Source organism: Sciurus vulgaris (genome assembly GCF_902686455.1).
Source record: "Sciurus vulgaris genome assembly, chromosome: X".
Taxonomy (NCBI): domain Eukaryota; kingdom Metazoa; phylum Chordata; class Mammalia; order Rodentia; family Sciuridae; genus Sciurus; species Sciurus vulgaris.
The window spans coordinates 90558799-90584660 of record NC_136471.1 but is presented as its reverse complement, the minus strand read 5'-3'; the positions used below and the strand labels follow the sequence as shown (position 1 = coordinate 90584660).

The 25862-nt window shown below is 47.4% G+C and overlaps 1 protein-coding gene across 1 annotated transcript in view; it reads right to left on the bottom strand.

Annotated features, from left to right (window-relative positions):
• The window catches only part of FGD1 (FYVE, RhoGEF and PH domain containing 1), a 41973-nt gene extending 22284 nt beyond the window's left edge, over positions 1-19689 (bottom strand). The window contains exons 1-4 of the mRNA XM_079123723.1: positions 19373-19689; positions 1326-1499; positions 812-989; positions 251-689 (exon numbers count right to left, since the gene is read on the bottom strand). Coding sequence (XP_078979849.1) covers positions 251-689; positions 812-989; positions 1326-1499; positions 19373-19679 — 1098 coding nt within the window. The 5' untranslated portion in view covers positions 19680-19689. The remainder of the gene's footprint in view (positions 1-250; positions 690-811; positions 990-1325; positions 1500-19372) is intronic.
• Positions 19690-25862: the final 6173 nt, after the last annotated feature.

Sequence of the window (25862 nt, the reverse complement as noted above, 5' to 3'; positions counted from 1 at the left end):
TCTCTGACGAGAGTAGAACCACCTTCCTAGTAGTTGGAATGATGCATGGTCATCTTGGTGGTCACAATAATTAGAGGGGGGAGCAAGGTTTTGCTACTGGTATTTAGTACCAGGATACCAGGGAAGTAGAACATCCTAAATGGAATCAATGCACTGTTTTGAGAAATACCATACTGGGGAAGAACCAAGCACAAAAGCCAGATTCCTGGTTTCTCTGCATGATCATCTCTTGGTGAACATAGGTCAGTACCTCCACAGACTCCTGTCTCTCCATCGGGGGCACTGGGATTTCTCTGTCCTTCTCATCCTCCTCTTCATCGTCCTCCTCTTCTAGGTCACTGTCAACCTCCTGGGAGCCAGGCCGGTGGGGGTCGGCCAAAGCAACAGGCATACTGGCCAGGGCAGGGGGCCCAGGACAGAGGCTGTGGCTGGGAGGCCCGTCATCACTGACAAAGCAGGTCTCTTCACTGTTGGATGGCGAGCTGATACTGTCAATGCCGCTGTCACGGTTAGGCACCTTCTCACCATCCCGAGGCCCTGGAGCCAGCAGGAACAGGCAGCGGGAGGCCTCACCCTCAGGGAGCTGGGACACTGGTGGTTGCAGGGGTGGCTGTGGCAGCATGGCTGGCTCTGGGGGACCTGGACAGGGGCCAGGAGCTGGCCTATCCGAGGCAACAATCACAGGTTCTCTGAGGTTGGTGACGGACACATATGGAAGCAGGGTATGAGCTTGACTGAGAGGCCTCTCCTAAAACCATCCCTTCCTATCCCAGATCCATTCCCCATAGGGTCCTAGAGGTACCAGACTCACCTTTCAAACTTCTCAATCAGTGAGGATACTGCTGCTGAACTGGGGCTGGCCTCTGCCTTAGGGACCAGACCCTTGGCCACTCGGGGGTCTGCAGGTAGTGGGCGGGATGGCGGAGGAGGGATGGGCTCAGGTTGGGGGGGCATCCGGGGCATCTGCAGGTAGCTGGGCTTTGGGGGGACTGGAGAAATGGTTGGGGAAGAGAAGAGATACCTCAGTCAGCTGGGATTAGCGGTGGCTGTCATGACCAGGCTACATCCTTCTCTACAAACCCCAGTTTGACAGGGGGTTTTATTTTCTTTTTGTTTGCTTGAGGTAGGCACAGAGAAGGCCTGAGGTGAGAACCCAGTACACACATATTCCCCCACTCCACAATCCTCTGCCTGCTGGGTAGGTAGTACTGTCTGAGACCATGGGGCCTCCTTGTTCTAACAAGCCCTCTCCTCTGCCACTGGTTAACTTCTCTCCTCTATCCCCTCCCCTGGGCCATTTCTCAGCTCTTTCTGGAAGCACTTACCCTGTGGCTTTGGGCCTGGTGCCCGCTTCAGTGGTGAAGGACGCTGGCTAGGGGTTTCAGTGGGGGGGCCTGGATCTGAGCGAAGCCGCTGGGGGCCTTCTGGATGAGGCTCAAGGCTCTGGCCAGGGTCAAGGGACAAACTTTTAACCAGGATTCTGTTTCCTTGGTGCAGCCCTGCAGAAAGGGAGAAACTGGATGTGAAGCAACTGACTATTCCAAAGGGGAGTTACATGTCTCAGCAGGTATCTTGGGTATTGGGTTTCAATGAACCCCTTTTCTGGCCACACTGCACTGCTGCAAAACCCCTACCCCAGCCCTCAGATATGAAGCCAGTCCTGGGGCTGGGGCTGGCTGTTTTCATCAATAGGTAATAGTTCTTTCTTTGTTATTAGTGCATTGATTTCATATATGTCAGTGGACATTATTATTAGGGAGTTTAATCAAGGCCAGGGATGGGAGTGAGCACCCTAAAGTTTGTATATGTGTTTGCAGTCTTTGTTTATATAGTCACAGTGGGTATGCTTGGCATAAACCATTTTTTGTTTTTTTATTTTTGGTACTGGGGATTGAACTCAGGGGTGTTTTACTACTAAGCTACATTCCCAGCCCTTTTTTAAATTTTTTGAGACAGAGATAGGTATGGTGGCACATGTCTGTAATCTCAGTGGCTCTGGAGACTGAGGCAGGAGGATTGCGAGTTCAAAGCCAGCCTCCACAATTTAGCAAGGCCCTATGAGACCCTGTCTCAGAATAAAATATAAAAAGGGCTGGGAATGTGACTCAGTGGTTAAGCACCCCTGGATTCAATCCCCAGTGCCAAAAAAAAAAGAAAGAAAGAAAGAAAAGAAAAGAAACATAAACATTTTGGGGCAGGGTTTTGTTAAATTACTGAGGGTCTCACTGAATTGCTGATGCTGGTTAATTTCACTGGGATTACAGGTATGCCACTGCTCCCAGCTTCATCCTATTTTTTAAGGCCCTGAGAATATTTGTACTTTTTTGTATACAATTTTATACAGATGAGTGAATTGAACAATGATGAAACTGTGTTTCATGAGCAAAAGTTTTGCTTCTTAAAACCCCAGTGAGTCAAGAGGCTGAGGCAGGAGGCCAAACTTGACAATTTAGTGAGACCCTGTCCCAAAACAAAATATAAAAAGGACTGGGGATGTAGCTTACTGTTAAAGTGCCCCTGGTTTTCAATCCCTAACACTGAAAAAAAACCCCAAGAACAACAACAAAAAACAGTGTCTCACCAATCTCTGTTAGTCTCGTCTACTTTTGCAGCCACACATACCCACATGCATGCCACCCCTGACACACACACCCAGCATCCAGAGATCAGGTCACTTGGAAGACTTTAAAAGAGCAAGCAGCAAAGTCAGGAAAAAGTGGAAGTCTTTTTGTATTGCCCCTCTTACCTCACTTTAGGGCCTCCTAAACCCACCCGTTTGGGGCCCTGGAGATGATGGTGACACATAAGAGAAAGTTCAGTCTGGAAGGCAATGAAGGATCTCCTAGGGTTGATATGTTCCAAAGGAAGGAGTGTGGGGCTCATGTGGTCTTGACTAGGTAGGGAATGCTTCAGATGACAGAGAAGCCAGGTGGGGCCACAGAGAAGGGGGCAAAGTTTGGATGACAGGTTGAGGAGTTGGACATCTATCCTGAGGCAGAAGGGATCCACAAAAGGTGCTTGTGTAGGGAAAGATGCAGGAAAGCAGGTATGAGGACAAGAGAGTGAACAGTAGTTTAGAAGGCAACAGTCTCATCAACAACCAGTCACAAATGGGTCCACTGTCACAAAAGCACATGTGTTATTTCCAGTTTTACACAACTGTAGGGTCACACAAATTCAAACATTCAAACATATGTCATTACCCTCCTGAAAGTCTGGTCATACACAGTTACAAAGACCTGAAGTTATGACCTCACATGTAACCACACAGGGTCATGGTGTTATTCACCTGCAAACATGGTCATGCACGGTCACAAAGACACTTACATAATGGCCATTCCACCATCTCACAACAATCACCTAACCACATACCATCATATACCTTGTCATACATCCCTCAAACATGGTTCCATTGAATCATAAAGAGAGATAGTGTCATTTAACTGTATCTCAATTTGCAGGACCTTGGAGTATGATACACACTATAATGTGCCTCAGCACATCTGCAAACAAGGTTAAACACAAAGACTAGCCACAAGGGGTCAATTATACCAGGCCAGACACAATCTCACACAATGACACTTACTCAGATACATGAACACAGAATCACAGACACGTGACATAATTTACTATGTCGTATTCATGAAACAATCATAAGGTATCCTAGGGTCTTAGCCCTGGGATACACAGACATAGGACACTTGCTTCCTCCTGGTATAAATAATCATAATGTCACTTGCTGCCTCTGTTGCAAAAATATACAGCAGTGGTACACAGAGATATGTATACCTTCCTTTACAAGGTTATAAAGGCAGAGTTACAGGGGATTTTTAGGTCTCCCAGTCTTGGAAAGAAAGAATACTCAACTCACAGGGTTCCAGAAGCTTCCTCTACCCCTGACCTCACCCAGCAAATAGCTGGGCCAGGTAGGCCCTCTCAGCTGAGGGAACATGGTGCCCCAGGTCAAGCAAACTTCTCCCAACTCATACCTTGCTTTGGGTGCAGTTTCCTTACTTCCTTGCCCACCTGAGCAAGCAGGACCCAGTTAGGACTGAGGACGTGCTCCTCTTGGTTTAGCTGGGCTGCTTACCCTGACCTGCTCAGCACATCCTGGCTGATCCTGCCCTGCCCTCTCCCTGGGTGTGGGGTTGAGGAGGATGAATCACCTGCAGGTGGCACAGGCGGAGATACAGTTGGAAAGACACTTGTCCAGAGAAAGTGAGACACAGAGAGTAGCTCATGTCAAAGAACAAGTGAACAAATACAGATACCTGCTCCTCCAGAGGCACACACAAATGCCAAGATCCCAGGATCTCCTTGTCTGCTCCCTAGGTTTGTGGAACCTACATATTTCTTCTCCATAACCCAATACAAGTGTGCCTCTCTGAGAAAGCCCTCCCCACCTGGTCTGTAGCAGGGCAGCAGGTCTCCTGTGGGGCTTCTCTCCCTCTGTTCCACAGCTATTCTTCAGGGTGTGGTGACCATACCTCTCTTCCATGGCCCTATCCTGACCCATCCTACGTTCTTCCTCACCTACCTCACCCTGGAGCCCACGGATGGGCCTGCCTCTCTATTCTCTCTGCTTCTTTGCAGGCAGCCCTATAGAATAGCAGACTGAAATCCACAGATTCTGGGACATCCTGGAGTCCCAGGTGAGTGGGGAAGGGATTCTCAGCTTAGTTTCTAATGTGGAAATGAAAACAGAGAGGCAGTGACTAGCCCAAAGTCACACAGAAAGTCAATGGCAGACTTTTAGGAAGGCTGGTGTTGGACTAGACTCCTCTCTTAACCCTGCTTTCCAAGGGGGACCTGGAAAAGTGGGGAACAAGGAGGGACAGAGGTGGACTCCAGGGCTTCAGAAAGTCATAAATTGTAGTGTGGTTAATAAGAGGGACATCCCCAACTCTGCCCACAGGGAGAAGAACTACACAGTTTCAGTTTAGTAGTATAAGTCTGGTTAAGAACCATGCTAGGTTCCACCAAGGGGAAAAAGGTTTGAGATCCCTTCATTTCCTATTTCAGTATTCCTCTTCTCTTCTTTACCTATGCTCCTGATTTTCCTCCTCTATTTTCACTCAGTGGTTCCCTTGGCCCCAAGGCTTGCTCTCTCCTGGTGGTTGGCTGCATTTTTTACAGTATAGCTCAGATCTTGTGACTTATCTACACAAAACAACTTCCATAACTCCCTAACACCCATACGAAAACAAACTTCTCAGCTAGGTCTCTATAGCACCTTATAGCACTACTGAATTCTCTGGTTTTCCTCAGCTTAGTTGCTCCCCCCCTCCAAATATTTCTGAGCCTGGTTGACTCTATGCTGGCAGATAAGAAAATCCCATTCCTGCCCTAGGGGACCTTCCAGGGTAGGATGACCCCTTCCCCTTTCTAGAAACCACAGGCCTTCCCACAGTTTCATCCAGTCAGCACCAAGATAGGCTCTACATCAGTTTTCTCCAGCCCATTTTTTCTTTGTACTGGGGATTGAATTAAGGGGTATTCTATTATTGAGCTACATTCCCAATACTTTATTTTTTTCTTTAAATTTTGAAATGGTCTCATTAAGTTGCTAAGGTTCTTGCTAAATTGCTGAGGCTGCCCTTGAACTTGTGATCCTACTGCCTCAGCCTCCTGAGTCACTGAAATTACAGGACTGTAAATGGCCCATTTTTAAATGGTTGATAATCCACAACATTCTCACACACATAAACCTACACCCCTGACAAGATCCTCCACCAGCACTGTTCTTCCACTACTGGGTTTACCAGAGTCCTCACTGACCAACAGAGTAGGGGACACAAAGGAGGGCTCCTCACACACACAAAGCCACATCACCAAACCCTACAACACTACAGCCACACACCTACTGTTACATAGTCCTCAAAGACACAGAGAGAAGCACAGAGCTATTCCATATATTCCTATGCATCATGCTCCGTGCAATGTGCACATACACAACCACCACCACCACTTGGACATCTCTTGGTACTGACAGGAAGCACACCCTGGGCACCCCAAGAGCACTTGGGTTCTTCTCAGCTCTGCTGTGGGTGTGAAGGTGGGTGTACATTCTCCTTGCTCCACCTTTATCTCCTCTTGGCTCTCAGCATGCTGAAAGGGCAATTTTTTTTTGCAGGCTGGGTATGGAACACAGGGCCTTGCATGCTAGGAAAGTGCTCTATCACTGACCTACACCCCTAGCCCAAGGAAGGAAAACCTTGCAATTATCTTCAGGGAGCTTCCAATATTAAAGACAAGAGACTCTCATTCAGGAAAGGCTAAGTGGTGGCTCAGAAAGCACAAGGGGGTCAGCCTGTTGGGACTGGGGAGCTCAGGGAGTGAGGTCAGGGAGTGATAGCCAGATAAAATACAGGACGCCCAGTTAAATTCAAATTTCACATGAACAACGAATAGATTTTTTAGTACAAGCAGGTCTCATGTATACTTATACTAAAATGTTATGCTACATAGGTTGAGCATCCCTTATTTGAAATGTCAGAATTGTTTCAGATTTTGGAGCATGTTATGTTTTGGATTTGGGAGTTGAGCATCCCATTTAAATCCCAACACCACCATTTACTAGCTAAGTAACTCTGGGTCCCCATCTTTCTGAGTCTTTGTTCCATGTCTGGAAAAGAAGATAATAATAAATCTCCCTGGTTTGGTTCTGAAATTTCCAGAAAGAAGGCAAGGAGAAGTAAGGTTCAGTTCCAGTGGGCCAAAGAGAGGAGTCCTTGCTCTGAAATTCAGCTAGAAGCTTAACCCAGCACAAAATTACTGATACATTGAGAAATGCAAGTAAATCCAGCCACAGATGGATGCAGAATCCAACCCTATTCACAACAGCTCTGCAGATCAGGGCAGTATTCCTATTAGAGGTGGCTGGAAAGTGAAAAGACAATGGTGCCCTGTCTCCTCCATTCAAACGCAATTCAAAATACAAACCATACAAAAGTGTAAAATATGTGTGAAGAAATGTAGCTGAGTTTTGAATTTTCTCATGACAACTTATTACTGTTGAAATAGCAGAATCATTACAAAACATTGTTTCTGGTTGCTGCATGCCCCTGCTTGGCAGGTGCCCTGAGCGCATGCTTCTGGGTTTACTGGCACAGGAGGTCTAACTTCTAGCTGAGCTTGAGGACAAGGGCTCCTCTTTTGGCCCATTCCCACTGGAACCAGACCCTACTTCTCCCTCGCCTCTTTCTGGGAATTTCAGCTGCCAGTTTCCCCTCTTCCCTGTCTAGCAGTATCCCCTCTCCCTTCTCCCAGCTGTATCCTTGGCTTAATCTCAAGATACCTCTTAGGGCCCCAAGACTGGACATCTGCCATTAACTCCCTGGTGACCTGGGGCAAGTGGCTGCATAGCTCTGAACCCCAATTTCCTCATTTGTAAAATGGGGACAATATGTGTGTGCTTCTTGTTGTGAGGAATCCGTGAGATGCTAGATGGGCAGAAGCTGACCCTAGCATTCAGGCCTTTTCACAGCTGATGTAGACTTCTTCCAACAGCCCCCAAATCTTTGCCTTTCCTGGCTGAGAGGTAGGCCCCAGGGGACAGCTGGAATTCCTGGGGTTGGGTTGGGGTGGGGAAAGGGAACAGAGGGAGTGGAGAAGAAAGAACAACAGCATAAAGGAAAATGCCTTTTGAGAAGTCAGCTCTGTAGGGGGGAGTCCCACAGCTTGAGAGAAAAAGCAAGGGATGAAGGCAAATCTGCCCCACCTCTTCCTGCCTACCCCTTGAATGTGAGCTCCAGCTCAGCTGCCCCAATTCACCTTCAAGGCCAGACTGTACACAGGCCTTGCTTGGCCTGGCAGATGTTCTTTCTGGAAGTCCAAACACAAAGCCCTGTCAAGTGTGAAATGTGCAGGAGGAGCTGTTTACAGGAACCCTGTGGGTAGTCCAGAGATTCCTTCCCTTATGTCCCCTGTCTTCTGAACATAAGAAACTCTGCAGAAAAGTGGGGGCACTTTCTGCAGAATGAAGACACTGTATGTGTATGTGTTATTGAGGACTAAACCTAGGGGCACTTAACCATTGAGCCACATCCCCAGCCCTTTTTATTTTGAGACAGGATCTTGCTAATTTGCTTAGGGCCTCTCTAAGTTGCTCAGGCTGGCCTTGAACTTGTGATCTTCCTGTCTCAGCCTCTCCAGCTGCTGGGATTACAGGCATGCACCACTGTGTCTGGCTGTGAAGATACTTCTGGAAAGTGAAATCATTCTGGAAAGTAAGGAGCTTCCTAAATAGTATGCCTTCCTGCAAAATGGAGAAGCTTTCTGTAACATAAAGGTCTCTGATGAAAAAGTCCTTTCTGAAAGGGAAGACATTTCTGTAAAATGGAAGAGCTTTCTTCAGAGTGCAGGGACATTCTGTAAAGTGAGGCAAATTCTATGGAAACCCTTTTGTAAAATAGATGACCTATCAGTAAATAAAGGACTCTGACAAAATAGAAGCCTTGTATGAAAAATGGATGAACATTTATTTAGTAAAGAGTGGTCCCTTCTTTAAAATGAGGACCTTTCTGTAGAATGGGATAGTAAAGGGCAATAGGGAATGATGTGGACTATGTTAAACTGAAGAGCACATGCTTTACCTAAAGTAGGAACAGCAGCTCCTCCCTTCCATTCTGTCGTTACCTTGTAGGAATAGGGCCCTGTACTGCCAAATCTTATAATATTTTGAGAGAATCCAGAAATTCAGATTTTTGTGTAAAACCTCATTTTCAAAACAGTAATTAGGTCAAATAAACCTTGGGATTCAATTGAACTTGTAGGTCATTACACTTTAAAATCTGAGTTAAATAATTCACTTATGCTGTTCAGCTTCTGCCCTGCAAGGCATGCTCTGGTATTAGGGAGGAGCCTTGGTGGTCCCCTGTTCTATCTCCTGGAAGGACCTGGTCTCTGCTGGGCTTGAGCAAGCCCAGGGAACTGGCTTATGCAGTACTTTTCAGGAGTTCACCAAATTAGAATCTGCTTTTTGTTCTGTCTGGCTCCATTTACCCTCTGCCCTACACAGGATGACTTGAGAAGAGAGCAGGGGATTCTAAGAAAATTCTGAATTCTGTGGAACTCAAGCTTGTGTGTGGCAGTGGCTATTTAACCTAAGGGTGCTCTACCACCGAGTTATACCCCCAGTTCTTTTGTTTGTTTGTTTGTTTGTTGGTACCTGGGATTGAACTCAGGGGCACCTGACCACTGAGCTACATCCCCAGACCTATTTTGTGTTTTATTTAGAGACAGGGTCTCACTGAGTTGTTTAGCACCTTGCCATTGCTGAGGTTCACTTTGAACTCATAATCCTCCTGTCTCAGCCTCCAGAGCTGCTGGGATTACAGGTGTGTGCCACCATGCCCAGCTCCAGTTCTTTCTAAATACTTTTAGAGACAGGATCTCACTAAGTTGTGTTGCCAAGGCTGGCCTTGAACTTTCAATTCTCCTGCTTCAGCCTCCTGAGTCTCTGGGATTATAGGTGTTCACCACAGCAGCCACCTATGCTGTTAATATTTTAGTAGAAGATATGAGATATGACAATTCAACTGGTTGTTGAACACCTATTCTAGGCCAGGCATTGTCTTGATACTTTCCTGTGTGGCATCCTCCTAATAACTCTGTGAGCTATTAGCTCCATTTTACAGATGAAGAAACTGAGACAAAGAAACTAAATAAACTGGGAGCCAAGAGACATGCCTATAATCAGCAACTCCTCCTGAGACAGGAGGATCACAAATTTGAAGCCAGCCTCAGCAATTTAGTGAGCCCCTCAGCAACTTAGAGAGACACTGTCTCAAAATAAAAATAAAAAGGGCTGAGGGTATACCTCAATGGTAGAGCACCCCTGGATTAAATCCCCAGTACCACAAAATAAATAAATAGAGAATAATGGGTTTGCAAGAAGGATCCAGAAGGACTGGGGATATAGCTTAGAGATAGAATGCCCCTGGATTCAATTCACAATACTATAAAAAAAAAAATCAACTAACCAACAAAACCAACTGAAGAAAAAAAAAAAACCAAAACAACAACAACAACAACAAACCCAAAACCCAGCAAAATAACTGGCTTGAGGAAACACCGCTAAAAGTGAACTGGAGCTATCTGTATCCCAAGTGTGTCTGTGTCCAGAGTCACAGAGTACATCTTCAGTGAATGTTTGACGACTTAGGAAAGAAATCACATTTAGATGGGGGAGGAGAAAAATCTTTCTAAAGGAGGTAGTTTTTAGTTGAGCTGTCCAGGATAGGGTGTGTTTTTTCATGTACAGTTGGGCTGGGGGTGGTCCTGCAGACAAGAGAAGAGTGGGAAAAAGTGTGGATACTTTGGAGGAGTGTGCAGGTGAAGTGTGTGTCTGAAGGACAGAGAACGATGGGTTTGCAAGAAGGATCCAGAACGGAAGAAAGGGCAGGGGAGGCCAAAAGATGAAGGCAGACAGCATCCTTACCCCACCAACCACCACTATTAAGACATAGATCTACCTCAAGCGCAGTAGCACATGCCTGTAATCCCAGGGACTTAGGAAGCAGAGACAGGAGGATCTCAAGTAGAAAGTAAGGCTCAGCAATTTAGGGGCACTTAGAAACTCAGTGAGACCCTGTATCTAAATAAAATATATAAAGGCCTGGGGATGTGCCTCAGTGGTTAAGCAATCCTGGGTTCAATCCCTGGCACCAAAAAAAATAAAAAAATAAAATAAGAGAGAGAGAGAAAGAAAGAAAAGAAAAAGAAAAGACATAAACCCATAGGGGACACACAGACAGACATGGGCACAGAAATAGACAAACAGATACAAGATATATGGAGACCCACATGCAGAAACATCTAGAAACCTCCACAGGTTTAGATTGAGCCAAGGTGACATACTATCTGGAACATACAATAACATACAATACATGCAGACCCAAAGACACACATGAAAACATACACAGACATACAAAAACAAGAACATTAAGACACAGAGAAGACTCATGGGGACAAAGTCAGCTGGACAGCCAGGCACACACACACACATGCACACCACGGTCACAAGACAGCACAAGCATTCCATGCCTCATCCAGTGCCTTGATTGCTGTGAAGGCCTGGCCACCTCCTCTCTGTTTCTTTGGACCAGAGGCCAGAGAAGGATAGGGGATGGTAGCTCCACCCGGGGGAGGAGCTGGGGCCTTCAGAGGACAGGAAGGGAAGAGAGTGGAACTGCAGCTGGGAGCACTGGGGGCAGTAATTACCCAGTGCTAGGGCTGCCACGCTGGCTGGGATTCCCCTCCCTGGGAGGACAAAGCCACAATGGGATGGTCCCTCTGACCCCTGCCTTGACCCTAGGGACCCCAACACCCACCCTTCTCCCCTCCCATCCACCAGTGGTCTGGCCAAATCTGAAAGTTGGAAACGGAAAGACTTATGAGGGTGAAAGACACTGGGACAAAGAAAGGAGGGAGAAGACAGGAAAACTAGAGTCCCAGATACACACACACACAGCAAAGGGAGGGGACAAATCAGAAGGGAGACAGAGACAAAGAGGTCCATATGGATCCTGGAAGTCAGTGAGGGATGCAGGCCCAGAGAAGCAAAGAGTCAGGGAGAGAAAGAGTAGGCCAGGGCCACTTGTTGAACCATATTGCAATGTGCTATGCTGAGGGCTGAAGGCTCTGCCTGTAGCATTTAATCCTTAAAACAGCCCTAGGAGGTGGGAATTTTAACCCCATTTTACAGATGAGAAAACCAAGGTTCAGAGAGGTGAGGTGACTTGCTCAAGGTCACATGAAACTTTAGAAAGATGCAGAGCTGGGGCTGAGGGGACTCTCCCCATTGTCAGCCCACGCCACAGACACAGGCCCAAAAAAGGGATCCTTGAGGGCACTCTCCAAGAGAGAAGCAATCAGTGACATTGGAAGACTCACCCTAAGAGATGCACAGCAAGAGAAAGACCCACGCCTTCCCTGCCCCCCTCCCTTGCCGCCCCGGGGTGGGGGAGGGGCCGCGTCTACACCTGGAATGCATTAGGTAGGGAGGCCCGGCTTAGGGGAGCCAAAAAGCAGGAAAGGAAGCTGGGAAGGTGAAGGTGAAGGTTAAGGTGAAGGCGGCAGCGTGGGCGGCGGCGGTGGCGGCGGCAGCAGCGTCCACTGAGGCGGGCGCAGGCCTAGCAGGCCCGGGCGGAAAGGCTTCTATGCCAGCTGCAGCTCCCAGGGGCCAGCCCTGCCAGTCCCGCCTTTCCCGCTTTCCACAGGCGCCTTCCCCCGTGACTTAACCCCTTCCCTGCAGGGGCCACGGGAAAGTACAGACGCCTAAAAGCCACCCAGAAGAGCCTGCTGCTCCCTGGAAGTTTCAGCCACACACATGTGCCCCTCACCCTCCTAACCTTACTCTGGGGCCCACATAGGCACAGCTGATGCCTGTTGGGCGCCGTCACCTAGATGTCCTGATTTTGGACTCCTCAGTGCATCCTAAATCAATCACACAGCTTCCCAGCCTCTAATCTGCTCCTCCTGCTTTCCCCATCCCAAGAGTAGCACCTCCATCCACTCAGTTCCCCACATCGCACACTAGCCTTTCTCCTCCACTCCTGCCTCTCCAGCAAGTCACACATCCAGTCAGTTCCCAAGTTCTGCAGCCTAGGCTCAGTATCTCTAGAGTCCATACACTGCCCCCGTCCAGCCTCCTAACTAGTTTCCCTCCCATCCTCAGGGCCTTCTTCAAGGCATTCTCTACGCCACAGACAGCTTTTGGAGAACACAGTCCCCTTCAATTCCTTCAGTCTGTGAAAAGCTCCCCTTGCCTTCGGGGTGAACTCCAAACTCCTGAGCACAGGGACAAGGAAGGCCTAAGCTCATGAACACTTCCCCACCCCCACCCTCCAGCCACAATGGCCTCTTGTCTGTTCCTCGAAAGTGCTCTCTTCCGCCTGGGGCTTGGGCACATGTTGTTCCCATGGCCTGAACCACTTTTCCACTTCTCCTTACCTCTGGACTCCTATTTATCCTTCAGGTCTCAACTCAAGAGTCCTCTTTTCCCTGCTTCCTCCCCATGTGTTCCTCTGGCATCTATGCTTGGAATTACTTATAGTGTCTTTCCTGCTAGAAATGAGCTCCATGAAGGCAGAGATTGTGCCTATCTTGTTGCCCACCCAGCACCCAGCTCAGAACCTAGCACATAGACACGTTAAAGATATGACATCCTCCCTTCTTCTTTCTCCATTATTTGCTCACCAAGTATTTATGGTTGACATATTATATGCCAGACAAATGGGTTGAGCAGGTAGGTCTGTGATGTTACAAAAGGGGAAACTAGGCCTTGAGTGGGGAGAAGAGGTGGGGAGGCACAATGAACCAACAATAGAGCCAGGAGTACTGAGGCTCCTTCAGCTGCTGCACTGAAGCCTTGTCTCTGGGTGTTTTGGAGGCATAATGCCTTCCAGGTTCAAGGAACTGGACACTGGAGCCCTAAGAGGCTGGATTTCTTGCTCCAAAGATGTCTGCTCTCTCAAGATGTGGGAACTTAAATCTGAGGGGCTAGCCAATGGCAGACTGTGCTTCCTGCCCTCATTCCAGACAGGTCCTAGTCCCACCCAGTCAGTGTCTGGCCAGCTCCACATCTGTCTAAGGCATTTAGCTAACTGGCCCCCAGAAAGCCATGGCTTGTGTCTGGGATGCTCTTAGCTGCTACTCATCCTTCAGGGAACAGTCAGCCCTACCTGGGCTCTCCTTCAGGTACAGGACCTGAAAGGGTTCAGGAGGTGATGGACATCTACACTTGGAAACTTCAATTCTTGTTTTTTTTTTTTCTTCCCTTTTTCATACTGGTATGGAACCCAGTGGTGGTTTACCACTGAGCTACATCCTCAGGCCTTTTCATTTTGACACAAAATCTCACCAAGTTGTTTAGGGCTTCGCTAATTTGCTGAGACTGGCCTTGAACTTGCAATTCTCCTTTCTCAGCTTCCCCAGTCACTGGGATTACAGGTATAGACCACTGTGCCCAGCTAATTCTTTTAGTCCTGTCTGGGGAAGTCCTTTGTCCAGCTAACCAATCTTTTAATTTTGTTGTGTCTGTTTGGAAGGCCCCAGCTGACCAGGAACCAAATCTGGGTCTTTTCCCACACGGTACCCTAGAATCTGAACTACTGCTTTCCAAAACACCTCTCAGAGCCCACCAGGACCCCTCTTGTCCTCAGCCTTCTCTTCTTCTTTCAATGAGCAATCTCCTCTGTGGCCTCTCAGGATTCCCTCAACAGGAGAAACATTGAGGGAGCCATATGAATTTACTTTACCAGTATTTGGTTTGACTTTTAGGACTACTTCCTCAGTTCTTTGCAAAAGTCAGCTACTCTGGGTGTATGTGAAATAGGTGTCAGCTCCACACGTTTTATAAACTGCACCCCTACAGTGGGGCATGGTAGCACATGCCTGTAATCCCAGTGACTCAGGAGGCTGAGGCAGGAGGACCACAAGTTTGAGACCAGACTCAGCAACTTAGAGAGGTCTTCAGTAACTTAGCAAGACACTGTCTCAAAGTAAAAATAAAAAGGATTAGGGATGTTGCTCAGTGGTAAAGTGCTCCTGGGTTCAATTCTCAGTACCAAAAATAAAAAATGACAACCAAAAACCTGCTCCTCCACAAAAAAGACACATTTGTAGGGCAATCTTTGGACAGGTAATGAGTGATTCACCTGAATGTGACTGTTGCCCTCACTGTCTTCAAGGATGGGGCTGGCCCTCAGAACCATCATGTGGTCCATAGGATGTGTTGGTGGCGAAAACTCCCACACATCTCTGGCCCAGACCATCATGAAATTTTGGATCTGTACATCCAAATGCCTGCTGGTCATCTTTACCCTGATGTCCCCGCCAGGCCTCTCAATCTCAACATGTCTCAAACACAACTATCTTCCCCTAAACCTACTCCTTCTCCTTTATGTACATGGCCCCACCATCATCCATCAGGTTTTTGTTTTTGTTTTGCGGTGCTGGGGATCGAACCCAGGCCCTTGTGCTTGCAAGGTGAGCACTCTACCAACTGAGCTATCTCCCCAGCCCATATCCATCAGGTTTTTGAGTTGGTTTCAGAAAACAATCTAGAGCCACCTTTGGTCTTTCACTTTTTCTGCAGCCTCTACATCCAAGTTACTATCAAGGTTTGTCTGTGTTATCATCTAAATGTTTCTTAGATCTTACTTTCCCCACCTGCCATCACTCTAATGAGAGCTACTGTCACCTCTCTATGAAACGACTGCAATACCCACCTGCCTGTCTCCCTGTTTCCATGCTTATACTCCTTTCATCCATTCTCCATGTACACTAATGGGGAGCCTCAAACACCCACATCTGAGCACATCATTCCCCCCTGCTAATAAACCCTTCAGTGATTACTGATGGCACTCAGGGAAAAAAACCCTTGCCAAACTTATCCCTCTATTCCTCCCAGTATCAGCCCCACTCAGTGCCCATGTCTTGGTGGGTTTTCTCACACCAAACCTCCTACCTGAACTGTCCTCCATGTTCTTTTCTAGGTCTACAATCCTTGACATCCCTCTAGGGCCTTTCCTTTGGGCCAGGCACTACTCATATCAGGATTTCATCTCCCTAGAGTACTAACTACTCTGCAACTCCCTTCTAACTAGGAACTGCCAAATGACAGCCATTCACAAGAGCTGGGGATAGAGGTAAACTTAGGTAGCCAGTGTTTGTGTGTATGTAGGTGAGGGATTGACTCACTCCCTTTATCTTAGATCCCATGTCTCCCTTCTGGGCTGGGAGTGAGCTGTGGGATTTCCATATAGGGTCCTGGTGGGAGGGCCTGGGGGGCAATGCATTCTCCTGGCCATAATGAGGCTGACTCTAGGCTGACTCGCTATAGGACTGTGGCTAAATCACTGCCTCTCTAAGCCTCCACTGCCTCAACTGAAAATTGGGCTTGGCCAGTGGTTTCCAACTCTGGGCTATGCATCTAATCTCCTGGGAACCTTTTAAAACTAGATCCCTGGGTTCCAACCCCAAGACTCTAGAACTCTGAGGTGGAATCTGGGAATAACTTTTATTTCTTTTTAAAATAAACAAGGGATTCTGATGCTCATTCAGTTTGGGAAGCCTACAACTAGACAGTGTCTAGGGTCTTCCCAGTTTCATTTTTTTTTTTTCAGTGGTAGGGATGGAACCAAGGCCTCACACATGCTAGGCAAGTACTCCAAAACTGAGTTATGCCCCTGGTACCTCCCCAGACTCCAAATCAGAATGAGCCAGCCTCTCCTGCTATCCACAAAATTGGCTGACTTTCCCCTCCACCCACAAAAAGTCTCTAACAATACATGCAACTCTTTTGAGCTAGGTCAGACCCTGAGTTCCCCCAAATCTCCAGTATTTGGAAGAACATTCTAGACATCAACCATGGGAAATAGGATAGGATTCTCTCAAATCTTTATGAGCAAACCTAAACCCTTCCCAACCCTCTCAAAGCCTCTGTGGCACCACTGGGTTATCCCAGTAGCCCAGTGAAGCCTTAGGTTTTATCAACCTGGAAAATGGGCATAACAATTTTCTCTCCCTTCACCAGGAATCAGATAGGATAGCTAAAAGAGAAAGGACTTGGAAGCAATTCAAGGCTCTTCACATAGATAAGACATAATCATTATTTTAAAAAGCCTTCCCCCTTTGCAGTCCTAGGCCACTGGGACCTAAGGATGGTGATTCAGTAAGGCCTCAGCAGTGTAAGGGAGGAAGTCAGCAGGAACACTGAAATCTCAACATGTGGATTAAAATGTTTCAACCCTTTAATTGAAGTTCAGGAAACCCTCTCTCTCCCCCTCTTACACACACACCCTACAACCACCAACCCTGCCCTCTTTGAGCCAATTATAGGCGAGTCCCGTGGAGAGAAAAGCAAGTCACTTGTGCCTACCCCTGGGCTGGCTGTGCAGTGGGGGAGGCGAGCCTCTCACAACCCATGCTGCTGTGAATCACATGGCCCAGCACCCGCCTTGCCAGGGCTTGAGTAATTCCTCCACCTCCTCTTCAGAAGGTTTTCCTCTCTTCTTATAATTTCATCTTTTTTTAAACTCCTGGTTACTGAGGGTTTAAACCATACTGCAGGCTTTGCAAACAGTATCTCATAGACTCCTCATGGCATTCTCTAGACAAGAAAATTGAGGCTCAGAAAAGGGAAGTCACTCACCTGGGGTCACACAGTGAGTCAGTTATGAATGGTTGGATAGGAAACCAGGTCCCTCCCTGACACCCTTTTTATTCCCAATCCTCACTTAAAAAAAAAAGAGAGATACCCACCACGCAATTACAGAGGCAGATATTTCACTAGTAAAAAGGATTCTGGGAATGCTGTGCTGCTTTTGTGGGAGGGGAAGGGAAAAGGTTTGGGAAATTTGGAAGGATCGTGTATTGATTAAACAAGTCAAAGACCAGGGGTCTAGATGCTCCCAGCTACTAACTCTCAGACCAAGAGTATTCGGAGGGCAGGAAGTCAGGGTCCTTTTCTTTAGCTATAGTTGCTGAGGACCTATGTGCTCCTGTAGTATCTGTTCAGGCATTTGTTTGACAAGGATTTATTGAGCACTTTCTGTGTGCCAGGCACTGTGCTAGTCACTGGGGATACAACAGTGAAAAACACAAACACAATCCCCTTGCCCCCATGGAGCTCACATTCTAGGAGAGGAAGACCATACAATAAGGTGATTTCAGATTGTATTAAGTGCAAGGATGGAAAGCACACTGGCAGCTGTGATAGAGACTCACAAGTGGCCCTACTGAAAGTGGTCAGGGAAGGTCTCTTGGAGGAGGTGACATCTGAGCTGAGACCCGAAAGATGAGGAGCAAGCCAGGTGGAGGACTGGGGGAAGAGCTACCAGGCAGAAGGCAAAGCAAATGCAAAGGCCCTAAGTAGGGTGGGAGTGCTTGTAGGTGTTCTGGGATCTGAAAGAAGAAGCTACATTAAAGTATTAGTAGCCCCCTCCACACAGCATCTGTCAAGGGGAGTTTGGAAAATGAGCAGAAACAACAAGCAGGATAGGGTATTAAGGGCCTGTTGTCAGTTGGCTATCTCCAGCCCACAAGGAGGGGGCTCCCTGAAATATCTCAGAGGTTCCATGACTAGCCCAAGGTCATGACAGCCCAAGGGGCTCATCTTAACATTGTTTTATGCTTCACTAGTGCTACCTGATGCTGGCCACAATCCCAAAGATCTGTGGAGCCAGGACATGAGCCCCGAAATCCCTGAGGCTCAACAACTCCTTTAGTCTCAGTGGAAGGCAGAGCAGATGTACACTGCTCTTTTCCATGGCTCCTGAGCTCAGGCCCACATGAGAATGTCCCCATATGGAGGAGGACCTGCTGGTTTCCTCAGACACTTAGGGCTGTGCAGTTCACAGGCCCTTTCAGGCAGTGGTCTGTGGCCCCAGCCTGATCTAGAGCTGTTCCACCTCTGCAAATCTGAGCAACCATCCTGATTTATTCTCATAAACAACCTCGTGGCTCTGCAGCTCTCCAGCTCTGCTACAACTGGTTTCCGCCCTTCTGACCTTTCTGCTGTCTCCCTCAAGTCCTCTTCTCCAGCCTGACCCCCAAGACCCACATCTTCACCTTTCTCTCTCAGCAGCACCTTCTGCTCCTCCCTTCCCTTGTCCTCCCACCACACACACCTGGCACAACCCCAACCTTGGATCAATCCACCGTCCTTTTTTTTTTTTTTTTTTCCACTCATACTCCAGACCTGCTGAATAATACAGGAGAAAATCACATAAGCAGAAGGCTTGGCATTACTTTCATGGTCTCCAGCCTGAGTTTGGGGTAACGGAAAGACCACAGACTTTGGACACAGATCTGGTTTTGAATTCAGATTCCATACTGGCTGTGCGACCTTGGGCAAATGGTTTAACTTCTCTGAGTCTCAGTTCCTCCCCACAACAAAATGTGGCTAATGATATCTACTTCACAGAGGGCTCCTCAAGGTGAAATGAGAACCTATGTGAAGCACCCAGTTTGGTGCCTGGCACAATGTAGGCACTTGGTTAATGGGATACTCCTTTCCTCCTATTCCCCCAACTAAACTCCCGTTCCCCCAACCAATCCCCACTTCTGCCTTGCAATCCTGCCCCTTTCTCTTGAAGTGCTTCCTCTCCCATTAGCTTCAACAGATAGAAGAGAAGCGGGTCGGTGGGGTTGAGGGGCACAAGGGAGAGAGGAGAGTCAGGGAACAGAGGTTGAAAGAACTGGACAGGAGGTGGAGGGATGAGGGGAGGTAATTGGAGTTGAGGGGACCCAAGGGGCCAGGGTGAACGGGCCGGCCCTGAGGTGGGGCTTGGAGGGCCCGAGAACAAGAACCCGCTCCCAGTACCAGGCCTATGGCCCAAGCTCCCATGCCTTCTTGATCACTCACCAGGCCGAGGCTGCGAGCCCTCCAGGTGGTAGGAGAAGCGCAGGGCCCGGTGGTGTTGTGGACTGGGGCCGCAGGGCAAGACCCGGGGCCCTGGAGCAGGACCCAGGATGGCGTCCGAGGGTCCGGAAAACTGTGGATCCAGGGGGCCACCAAGAGTCGAGCCTGAGCCCCTGCGCACCGGTAGTACCGGCTCCGAGGATCCAGGGTCCGAATCGGCACAGGCCAGTGGAGCTGTGCCTGGGGGGTTCGTGGCCGGGTGTTGGGGATCCGAAGGCCCGGTGCCCCCCGGGACTCGGTGGCCATGCATGGTCCGGGCCTGGGCGCGGGGCCCGGGCTCCCCGCTTGGCTCCAGCTCCTGGGGCGGAGGCGCGGGCGGAGGAGGCCCGGCGCCCGGCGGAGCAGCGGCCTCAGGCTCGGGGGGCGGGGCTGCGGGCTCAGCCCCACTGCGGAGACTGGAGCCCCCGGCCCGGGCCGGGGCCAGCAGCCGTGGCAGCAGTGGCAGTAGCAGCAGCAGCCGCGGCCACCGCCGCTGCCGTGCCAGGCATCGCCGGCCCTGGCCCCAAGCCGGGAGTGGGCTTGGCGGGGCCGGGGGCCCGCTGGGGAGCGCTGTCTATGCGGCTGCGGCTGGGCAAGGGTCGGAGGGCTGCACTCGGCGCGGGCTCTCCGGTGGACTGCTAGCCACTTCCGTGGCCCCGGGGCGAGCGGCCAGTCGGATCCGAGTGCGGGGTTTCTTCTTTTTCCTCAAATGGGAATCGATCTGGGCTCTCCTGGCTGGTCGGAAAGGGTTCTTCCTCCCGCCGCAGCGGAGGCTGGGGGCGGAGGAGAGGGAAGGGGAGGGTAAGGGAGGGAAGAGAGGACGGCGGTGGCCTGGGGGCGCGCGTGTGCGCCGCGCGCTAGGGCTGCGGGGCTTTCCTTCAGCCCGTCCTCCAGACGATGCTCCAGCCGCGGGGGAAGGGAAACCGCCTGGGCCGGGCTCCACCGTCCTCTCCAGTCTCAGCTTTGGTCTCCGCGGCGGCGGGCGGGAAGAAGCCCTGGGAAGGGGGATGGGGAGGCGGGGGCCGTCCCTGAGGCAGCCCAGCCGCAGCCACAGCGGCGCTGGGACCCAGTTACCCGGGCCCGCCCCCTCGCCCGGGATTTGCGCTTGACCACGCCCCCTCGTCGGTCCCGCCTCACTTTTAGCAGCGAATACCTTCAAGGCCCTCCTCCTACCCCTTAAAATTTCTCCCTCAGTTTGCTTTCTCCATCCCTCCGTGTTTCCACACCGGCTAACCTCCAGGCTCAATCCCGTAAATCTGCTCTTCCGTCCCATGTCGGGTCTTCTTCCGCGCGCCCATCATTCTCTTCCAGAAGCCTTTCTACACGTTCCAGTTTCCCTAGGGTTTGGCTCTTAGCGAGCCTGTACTCTTCACTCTGCTCAGACCAGATCTCATGGTCTTTTACTTTTCAACTGTCTTACCAGTAGCCTCAGTTCCCTGGTTTGTCGCATCAGCTTGGCAACATCCCAGCCTTTAATCCATCCAACTGTCCGCCTTTTCCCAGGCAAGGAAACATTGCGGGCAAAAACTATTCAACTTCACAGACTTATGCCATTATTTTATTATTATTACAATATTGTGCCCATATTTTCCAGCTTTTATGACGTCTTCAGTGCTGACCTACAACCCTACTAGTCAGCTCTCTCGCTCTCATTCTCCCTACCACTCCCCGATCAACTCTCCTATTCTTCACAGTGGCCCGTTCTAACCTTCTCCCCTCTGCTTGCCCCCTATTTCTCCATCAGCCTCCTAACCCACAGGAGATGACCCCATTTCCTACTTCACAGAGTAAACAAAAGCCATCAAAGATGAAGTTCCTGACTTTTGCCACCAAGGCTAGGAATCTGCCCCTTACTCCTTCCCATGTAAGCATACTCAGGTCTCATCCATCTAAAAACAAATAAATGATTACCAAAAATTCTTTCTCTTCAACCACCTCCTTCTCTTCTCCTTTCTACAAATTTCTCAAGAGGGTTGCCTACATTCAACTGTCTTCATTTTCCCACCTCCCACTTATCTTTGAACCCACTCCAATCTGCCTCCACTTCTTGCCTCTTATCAAGGTCTGGCATGGTTTATGTCACTAAATCCAATAGAATCTTATATTCTCTTCTTCCTTCTCCTCCTCCTTTCTTCTTCCTTTTTCTTCCAGGGATTGAACCCAGGGACACTTAACCACTGAGCTATATCTCCAGCCCCTTTTATTTTTTATTTTGAGATACGGTTTTGCTATGTTGCTGAGGCTGACTTTGAACTTGAGATTCTTCTGTCTCAGCCTCCTGAGCTTCAGGGCAATAGAATTTTTTCAGAGGTAATCCTACTTGGCTTTTAGGTAGCATTTGGCACCAAGAACCACTTCCTTTTCCTTATACCACTTTCATGACATCACATTCTCCTTATTTTTTTCTCCTACTTCCTTAGTAATTCCTTTTTTCTTCCTGAGCTCCTCCTTGTCCAACCCCTAATGTTGCTGTTCTTTAGGGTTGTGATCTAAACTCTTGTCTTTCTCTTTTCTTTCCTTCAGTTATCTCATTCACTCATGACTTCAATTATCATCTCTGCTGATTACCCCTAAACGATTAACCCTAAGTCCAGATGTTTCTCCTGGCTGATGCTGTTATTAGACAGCTTTACCTGAATATTCCAAAGGTACCTAAAACCTCATCTTCTCCACAACTCCAGGTATCCGCCTCCAAACTGTCCTTCTTGACACCTTACCTTAGTGAATGACACTCGTGAAACAAGAAACCTGAGGTATGCCCATGGCTCTGCTTTCTCTTCTGTCCCCCCCATGTAATTATCAAGTACTGTCATTTAACTGCTGAATATCTCCCAAATCTATTTATGTAGACTCTTAATTTCTGATGACACTACCCTGGTTTAGACCAATACCATTTCTAACCTGCGGTACTTTCACAGCCACCCTGGTTCAGTTTTGTTCTCTGAAATCTATTCTCTATATAGGCAATGTGTATCTTTTGAAAAGGCATATCAAATCATATCACTTCCATGTTTAGAATCCTTCAGCAAGTCCCCACTGGTTCAAAAGGAAATCTACCTTCCCTAACAGGGAAGGTTAAGCAGATCCCTTCATGATCTGGCCCCGTGCCAGCCTTTCCAGAGTACATGCTTGAGTCAAAGCTGAAATTCTTAGACTGTTCCTTAGCCTCAAAGCTTCTGAGTCTTTGCATATGCTGTTGCCTCTGCATGAAACTCTCTCCACATTACCTTTATTCCACTTCGTTTGTTCTCCAAATCTCAGCTCATTGAATGAATGTCTTTTGAGTACACACTATGGGCCAGGCTCCATGTGAGACACAGTCTATGTAGAAGACAGACATGAACAAGAGAGTGGTGAACAAACTCTTCCCTCAGTATTTATAGTCTAGTACTGGAGAGAGTGAAATATACAAACACATAATCATAACACATGAACACACATAATTACAAATTGTGATAAGGTCATAAAGGGACAGAACAGGGTGATGAATAGGAAAGCATAATGGGGGTGGGTGATTTAGTCTGAGGGGTCAGGCAAGGCCTATGTTTAAGCTGAGACTGAAGGAATGGAAGTCAGCAGAGGAAGGGTGAAGGCAAAAATGTTCCAGGCAGTGGAAACAGTAAGTGGGAAGGCCCTGGGGAGAGGGGGAATGACAAACAGTTCTCCTCTGTTGCATCCACTGATTCAACCAATCTCAGATAAAAAATATTTGGAACTGGGTGTGGTAGCACATACCTATAATCCCAGCTACTCAGGAGGCTGAGGAAAGAATATCAAAATTTCTAGGTCAGCCTGGGCAAACTAGTGAGCCTTTGTCTCAAAGTAAAATTTTAAAAAAGGGCTGAGGATGTATCTCAGTGGTGGAGCACTTGCCTAGCATGTGTGAAGCTCTGGATTCACACTACAGTGCCCCCCCATATATAGTTCCATATATATATATATATATATGAAAAAATTGTACCTGTACCAAATATGTACAGACTTTTTCTTGTTATTATTCCTTAAACAGTACAGTATAACAACTATTTACATAGTATGATATTGTATTAGCTGTTATAAGTAATCTAGAGATGATTTAAGGTATATAGGAGGATATGCATAGGTTATTTGCAAATACGATGCCATTCTTTTGAGATGGGATCTGCTTTGTTAGCCAGGCTATGCCATTTTATATAAGGGACTTGAACATCTGCAGATTTTGGTATCCGTGTGGTGAGGGTCCTGGAACCAATTGTCCAAGGATGCCAATGGACAATTTTATTTAGGAGCTATAGGAAGGCTAGTGTGATTAGAGCATAGTGAGAAGGGTGGGATACAAGGTTAAAGAGGTAGGCAGGAGTTAAATTATGTAGGGCTTTAAGACCATGATAAGGAGAATGTATTTGAGTCTACAAGCAATGGAAAGAAAGGTATTAAAGCAATAATTTTACATGTGGATCACACCGAAGAAGGTACTGAAGTCAATTTGAATAAAGAATAGAAAGTGTCAGAGTGTATCATAAGATTGTGTAGGAAGAGTAAATATATTCCATGAAACTCTTCACTTTTTGTCATATGTGAACAGAATCATAAGAAAATAGAATCTCTTTTGTAGGTATTTCATATCCAAAAACTGATGAGATACACTGAAAAAATTAAAAGTTTTTAAGCTTGGGGTTGATACAGTATATTTAACATTTTAAGAAGATGCTTTGGTTGCTGTGGACTGGATCAGTGATGGACAAGATTAGGCACTCATTGCAAGTAAAGATAATGATGAGTTGACAAATGCTGAAAGTAGTGGCAGTTGAGATGGAGAGAGGTATACAAATTTATCTCAGTGGTGGAGCACTTGCCTAGCATGTGTGAAGCTCTGGATTCACACTACAGTCCCCCCCCCCCATATATATTTCCATATATATATATATTTATATAAATTAGATTTTTTCATATATAGAGAGACTTTTCATATACAGAGATTTAGAATTGAGAGGGTATGGTATAAAGGCTTGGAAGGGGAAGGGAAGTGGGAGAACTCAAGGATGATTCCCAGGGATCTGGAGATGGTGGAGCCAGTACCTCATAGAAATGAGAAAGACAGAGGAACAGGTTTTCTGAGAAAGAAGAATAATTCAGTTTTGGATATGTTAAATGGGACATGCTCTTGTGATATCCACGTGGAAAAGTCAGGTATGTCGTAGTATATTCATTTCAGGGAAGTAGTATGGGTTTTGAATATAAAGGAGAGCCATCAGCACAGTTGGCATTAAATGTTTGGAGAAAGTCAAGGCACAATTGCATATACCTGTAATCTCAGTGACTCAGGAGGCTGAGGCAGGATTGCCAGTCTCAACAACTTAGTGATTCCCTAAGCAACTTAACAAGACCCTGTCTCAAAATTTAAAATAAAGTATGCTAAATATATCTCAGTGGTAAAGTGCCCCTGGGTTCAATCCCTAGTATAAACAAACAATGTCATGAGAATAAAAGAGATCAGCCTGAGATAAAGCAGAGTAAAAATGAAAGAGGATTCATGAATGAGCTCAGCAGAACTCCAGCTTTACATGTTGGGTGAGAAAGCAGGTGTTTGCAAAGAGACTGAGAGATAGGGTCCTAAATAGGAGTGTGTGGGATCTTTTAAGAATGTTGAGAAGTCAAGGGCTAGGGTTGTGGCTCAGTGGTAGAGTGCTTGCCTAGCAAGTGTGAAGCACTGGGTTCTATTCTCAGCACCACATATAAATAAATAAAATAAAGGTCCATTGATGACTAAAAAATATTTTTAAAATAGAATGTTGAGAAGTCAAGTAAGATGAGTAATGAAAAGAGTCCATTGAATATAGCAACATAGATATTGTCGGTGACCTTGGTAGGAGTGTTTTGGAGTGGTTAAGGTGAACACCAGAATGGATGAAGAGTGAATGGATACATCATTGGTGCGAGCATAAATTGATATAACTCCTCTAGAAAAAGCTGAACATTTTCTAGTAAAGCTGAATGATACACATACTCTATGACCCAACAATTCTAGATATATATCCCAGAGTAGCAGTTCTCACAGTGTGGTCTGGGGATCCTGTGGAGTTGGGGGGAGCCAAAACCATAATACTAGTTTATTTGCTTATTTTACTCTCATTCTCTCAAGAATGTAGGAGAGAGTTTTCCAGAGGCTACATGACATGTGATATCACAACAGATTGAATGCAGAAGCGATATGAGGATCCAGCTGTCTTTTATTAAGCCATATAGTAGAGATTTATAAAAATGTGTAACAAGGTCACTTTTTTCACTAAATTATTTTTGTTTTGCAAAACATATTCTTCATAAAAACCTTATGTTAAATTAATAGATTTATTATTGTTGTTTTGAAGTTAATATATTTAAACTTTTTCAGTTTTAATTTCTTTTTCTTTTTTGGTGGTACTGGGGATTGAACACAGGACCTTGGCACATGCTAGGCAAGTGTTCTACCACTGAA